General features: G+C 37.4%; 1 protein-coding gene across 1 annotated transcript in view; it reads left to right on the forward strand.

Annotated features, from left to right (window-relative positions):
* FAP (fibroblast activation protein alpha) overlaps window positions 1-4,046 on the forward strand; it is a 41,454-nt gene extending 37,408 nt beyond the window's left edge. Inside the window, exons 23-26 of the mRNA XM_009274904.2 lie at window positions 869-933; window positions 1,823-1,895; window positions 2,159-2,232; window positions 3,713-4,046. Coding sequence (XP_009273179.1) covers window positions 869-933; window positions 1,823-1,895; window positions 2,159-2,232; window positions 3,713-3,814 — 314 coding nt within the window. The 3' untranslated portion in view covers window positions 3,815-4,046. The remainder of the gene's footprint in view (window positions 1-868; window positions 934-1,822; window positions 1,896-2,158; window positions 2,233-3,712) is intronic.
* The last annotated feature ends 1,954 nt before the right edge of the window (window positions 4,047-6,000 follow it).

The raw sequence follows: 6,000 nt of genomic DNA on the forward strand, positions 1-6,000 counted from the left end.
GATGCCAGCTCTTCTTTGTCAGGAAGCCCTGACTCTGTTGAATAAATAAAATTATTGTAATACTGCAGCTTGACTGCTCAATATGTGTCAGTTACTCTTTCAAGGCAAGGTCATAAAGAAAGTAATGTTCTGGTAGTGGCAGCTGCTGCATCAGTTTTCCACAAATTTTCCTAACAGCTCTTAGTTAAATTACAAATACCCAGGCAGCTCAAAGAGAGCTGTTCCTACTGATTTCTTGGTGATAGATACTGTTCAGTTATTCACATTTGTTTTGTCAAATCTGTTAACAGTCTTTGTTGTAGTTAGAAAAAGGAATTTAACAGACACCTGAACAGCAATTGCACCACTTTTTCAGTGCAAGCTTGTATCATTTCCTGCTCCCCCTAATTGCTGCATATATCCATTCAATAGGAAAAGGACAACATATATATCCATATTTACTCTATATACACATACACATCCCAGGCTGGAATTCTGCTCAGCTTCCCTTTTTAAGGTGTCAGAAATAGTCTGTGTCATCTTTCCACCGTGCACCTTTATTGGCTCATTGGCTCATTCAACTGACTTCTGGAGTTCAACCCAATAGCATAAAGCAGTATCAGTTAGTTACCTTTATCCACAAAACCTTCTGTTGGTTCCACAGACAAGTATCAAACCACTATTTCTACAAGGATGGTTTGGAGGACATTTATTAATTAACCTTCATAGTTGATTTTTTAAAATATGTTTAAATTTCGTGTATTATGAGGAAACCAAGCAGAACAGATACAGTTAAAGTAAACAACGTTTAATTTGCTACGTGTCACTGGAGGCACAAAAATATCTGTACATCCTTTATCTATAGCTTTTTTCTTTTTTAATATCGCAGCATCTATCTACACAGAACGATTTATGGGTCTTCCTGTAGAGTCTGATAATCTTGAGCACTACAAGGTGAGAATTCTCTTTCTGTGTTGATCTGCCTTAAACTTGAATCACACTTCCATGGACAAGTAGAACTGTGAAGAAAGAAAATGACCTGCCAGCTCTCATAGTGGCAGTCCTGTAGCAGCTAAGCTACTGCTGTGAAATTCCTATCTCCATAGTTACTTGTGGTTTTGAATTTATCAATCCTAAATATGCTAAATTGAAGGATCCTTATTTTGTCACTTGGACAAGTCAGACAGTTCTGCCAGTGCAAACCATTAGCCTAGGAAAGAACTCATGTGAAAGAGGTTAAAATGTTGATGTTTGTAAGGTTTTGGTTGGTACTGTTAGCTGTGGTATGCAAACTGCTTCATGCAAATTTAGCTGTCTGATAATAACATCGTAAGCATACTAAACGGTCAGAACAGCTTCCCCTACATGAAACAGGTTGCCTTTTTTCTTTTCTTCACATTGATAGGAAGTCTATAGCTTCCTCTAGCAGCACACATACCAGCTCTGGATACAGAGAGGCCTGAATTAATGCCGAAAGAAGTTAGTGGAAAGACTCCTATTAAAGATTTTGGATCATGTTCTCAGTACCTATTCTCCATCCCAACTCAAAGAACAGAAATGCTCAATACCAAATTGCCCTGGTAGAGCTGTCTGGGTAGCCAGGAATTATAGTGTTCAGGGAATGACACATGGCAAGTTCTGTGCTTTTCGTGAACTGGCCCTTAGAAAAGGCACTAAATATATGGCTTCTATTATAATCTCAGATTGATATGAAGTCACTGCTGTCATTATTATGCCAGCCCATTGTTTGACTGTTGTTCTACTAGGTAATGAAAGCCTTTCAGCTCTGTGACTGAGTGGTTTAAATTGAAGCTGCTGAACTGTTCATTTTTCCTCTCAACAGAATTCAACTGTGATGGCAAGAGCAAAGAATTTCCAAAACGTAAAGTATCTTCTCATCCATGGAACAGCAGATGGTGAGGTTTGCAAATGGCAGTACAAATACAGAGCCAGAATCACTTTGTTTGAAAAACATTAAGCATCTTTCTATGCCTTTGATTAGGGTCAGTACTTAGATCTTTGGTACATTTCCATATGACATATTATAAGATGCTTACTCATTCTTAGTAATGTCAACTGTATCACTTGATAATTAGTGGACACAACTTAATGCACTATAACGTTATGCTTTGTGGTATTTACATGTTTCAACAGCCAATCTCATCTTCTCCTTTTTCAGATAATGTACATTTTCAGAACTCAGCACAAATCGCAAAAGCTCTGGTTAATGCACAGGTGGATTTCCAGGCAATGGTAAACAACAGACTATTTTTCATTTTCAGCAGTGGTTTATAGCTTTATCAATAAGCTTATCTGACATTTGGCAATGTTTTTAAGAATCCAGTTCAACTGAACATGCTTCAAAATCTGGCAATTGCTAGTGCATTTGTTACTCTTCATAAACAATTTCTTCCTCAAGGGATTTGCCTGCTCTTTTTTTTTTTCCTTCTTGCCCTTTGGATGCTAGCAGGATTCCTCTCTTGTCAAGAACAGCTTAGAGGCTTTTAAAATGAGCCAGGAAGAAGAATGAGAATCCAGCCTCCTTATGAAAGTTACTGATAGATAGTAAAAGAGAGGAAGATGAAGGAGCTGGCTTCTGGAGCCAAAAGCATCACTGGTTCTGATGGATTCTATCTTGAACTGGACATGCCATCACCTGTTGCACGAGGCAAAACAAACAAAAAGGGTATAAGGTATCCAAGTAGTATATCCAGGATCAGAAAAAAAACAAGTTCTCCACAAAACTTGCTTGGGGTGGCATGTGCAGGCAAAGAGAGAAACACATAGGCAAGAGGTCAGAGGATATAAATGAGGAACGAACAGGGGAAAAGTAGTTCTGAATTACATGCTAAGCTCTGCTTCTGCACCTTTTTTCTCAGGGCTAATGACCAAAGTGTTTGCCTGCTATCAAATGTACTGGCCTTCTGCCTGAGTCCACTTTCCCAGGGCCATGAACTCCCCAAAAAGGGATCACACAGATCCCCCTGTACTTGGGGTTTGTAGGCCCTTTTGTGTATTCCACATTTTCTGCCTCCTTCACTGACATTTAGCAAACCCAGGTTATTTCTCAAGTATCTGGAATAGAATACTGTATGCAGTTGTAGTCATTCTGGTTCAGCTATGGGGGAACGTCAGTTATTTCTAAGAGTTAGCATAATTCATATGTGTATTTTATTTGCAGTACACCATTCATAATGTTCATGGCCCTGCTGTAACGCAGGATGTTTTGAATAGAATTCCACAACATTTAGCTGAAAGGCTGTTGCTTAGAGCCCAGTATTGCTAAGCAAGACTGTGACCCCTATTGCCAAGGCCATAGAGCAGGTCAAGGGCATTTCGTCCCTAAGGGCATCTCAAAGCTCTTTTGCCTGACTTGATACAACTGACTTGTCAGTACTGAGGCAGTAATGCTTATTCCTAGATTACAGAAGGTTTAGAAACTTTTTTTTCAGCAAGAATATGAATATACTGGAAACTGATGAAAAGAAAAAAGGTTAGCAAGTCCCTCTGTTTTCTTGAGGCATCCACTTTCTTCTATACGGTAATAAAATTAAGTTCTTGTGTTGTTTAACTATTGCAGAATTGAAAACATAACGTAGGGGTTTTATGCCTTTTTTTTTTTCTTCTTTTTCAGTGGTATACTGACCAGAACCATGGAATTCCAGGCCTTTCCAGCAAACATCTCTACAACATAACGTGGGTTTTATGCCTTTTTTTTTTTCTTCTTTTTCAGGGGTATACTGACCAGAACCATGGAATTCCAGGCCTTTCCAGCAAACATCTCTACACACATATGACCCACTTCCTCAAACAATGTTTTTCTTTGTCAGAATAAGTAGGCTGTTCAGAGCATGCTAAGGCATCTGATACATCTCTGGGAGAACGCAATGATAACAGTGCCCAGGTTATATAGTTTTCAGGTGAATTGATAACAGGAACTTTGAAGTTTTAAACTTGATGTTTACATCCACCTTTGATATTGTATGTTAGCAAATGTTATGCTAATACATGTTTTGGCACATTTAACACCTGTTTGATAGAAAAAATAAAACCAGAATGTAAAACGCCATGTGCATTTATTGCCATTTTTCTTAAACTTACATTCTGCAATCCAAAGATAGGTGGTCCATTGCAAAGGCACACTGCCAGATGAATATGCTTGCATTTGTTAACTACAACCATAAAATGGGAAAGGACAAAGAAAGCAGTGCGAGTACCTAATTAGCATCCTAACAAGAACCAGTTTCTCAAAATTGATTTCCAATTTCTTGGAAGGAATCCAAGCAGGGATAGGAACACACAATATTTAAAGCTGAAGTTTGGATAATTATTGAGAATATTGAATGCTGTGTTCAAATTTTATTCAACTCTTACATGAAACCTTGATTCTGCAAAACTCTCAGTGTTCAGGTTTAAATATGAAAGCAGAACTTCATCATAGCTATTTTATCTCAGTGTTTCTTCTCCCTGTATTCAGAATATGTGAGCCATATTAGCCTGTTTTTAATCTCTAATCATCACCTCAGCATTCAAATTAATCTCAGTCATTCATCCCAGACTGGAGGGGAAGGATCAAAGGATTACGCAGGCTTTCTTTGCTTTGTTGCCAGTGAAACTATTTTAGGGAGTCTTTTAAAAATGCTAGAGGCTAATAATGATTGGAATACTTTTATTCTTTTGATTAGTAATAAAATCAGTTCTGTCATAATATAAGAATATGAACAAGATAATTGGCAAGAGATCCACTGTAGATGAAATGATTTTCTGGTCACATGTTTAAAAAATTCTGAGTTAGCCTACTGCATAAGAACCGTGTTCTGTCTAACACGGTATCTCATCTCTGCTATTAGCCGGTGAGAGTACAAAATAACCTGAAAAAGATTGTGGAGGAGCCTTCCCAAAAAGCAAGCTGCTTCCTAACTCTCAGTCAGAGATCAATTGCTGCTTCTTTGTGGAAAAGCAAAGGGTTTCATTTGACCCTCTTGACAAAAACATGGGGTTTAGCCAAAATCATTAAAATGTGGAAGTGATTTGCTATGTAACAGCTTCCTTCGTTTTGTTAATGGCAATATCAAATCTGATTTTCCACACATGAGAACATTCCTCAGACACATCTTTATGTAAATGTCGTTGCCAAGCTGTTTGTAATTGTTAAATTATACTTTGATGGGAACTCTTCAGAAAATACTCAATTAGTTCAGGTTTTTTTGGAAATGCTGCCAATTAAGTGACGTTAATGAGCTTTTTGTTGGTAAAGTAATTAAAATTCAACTGCCATAATGGTTAAAGGAAAAAATTATAGCTCTAAGAAAGTTAACATTAAGCAAATATAACATGAAGTGGGGCTAATTAGATGTTGATTATATGGTCCTATGTGCATTTGCTGCACACAACAGTAGTCTCAGTAATGTGATTATTTTATAAATAAGGAATACAATTCAGTTGAAATTACTGAGATTTAACTCTCAATTTCTTATATTGATACAACACCACAGAAACCATTGCAAAATTCTGGTGAAAGAGAGAAAAATCAAGCTCTTGATCCCAGATGCTTAAAGGTTTTGGATACCTGAATATGTCAGTGGGAACCTAGAGCAATTTCCAAAAAGGCACGGTATCAATCTCACATAAATATCAATATATTAAGTTCTCTTTAAATTTTTTGCACATTTATTTTTATTTATACTTTTGAAAATCCTATAAGCTCTGGAAATGTGGCCAGATAAATTGGCCCTTTGTGGATACTATAAGTAATAAAGTGATGCAATGTGTTGTTCACACCCTGCCCACAGGTCTGTAGTCAGAAGCTTCTGGAAGTATTTGGAATAAGGGACATTTCAGGAAAATGTGTCGAATAAAATCACAGAAGGTACCTCTTTCCCAAGGGATCCATTAGTTGTTTCATTATTAATCTGCCCTTATGTCTGTCTGTTTCCTAAGGCAATCAGACTACACATCTTCCAAACTGCCCACTGTTTACCTTGGCTTGTAGGAAGCAGTTGTGGGGAAAAAACATGAAAA

This window comes from Aptenodytes forsteri, unplaced genomic scaffold, assembly GCF_000699145.1.
Source record: "Aptenodytes forsteri isolate BGI_AS27 unplaced genomic scaffold, ASM69914v1 Scaffold255, whole genome shotgun sequence".
NCBI lineage: Eukaryota > Metazoa > Chordata > Aves > Sphenisciformes > Spheniscidae > Aptenodytes > Aptenodytes forsteri.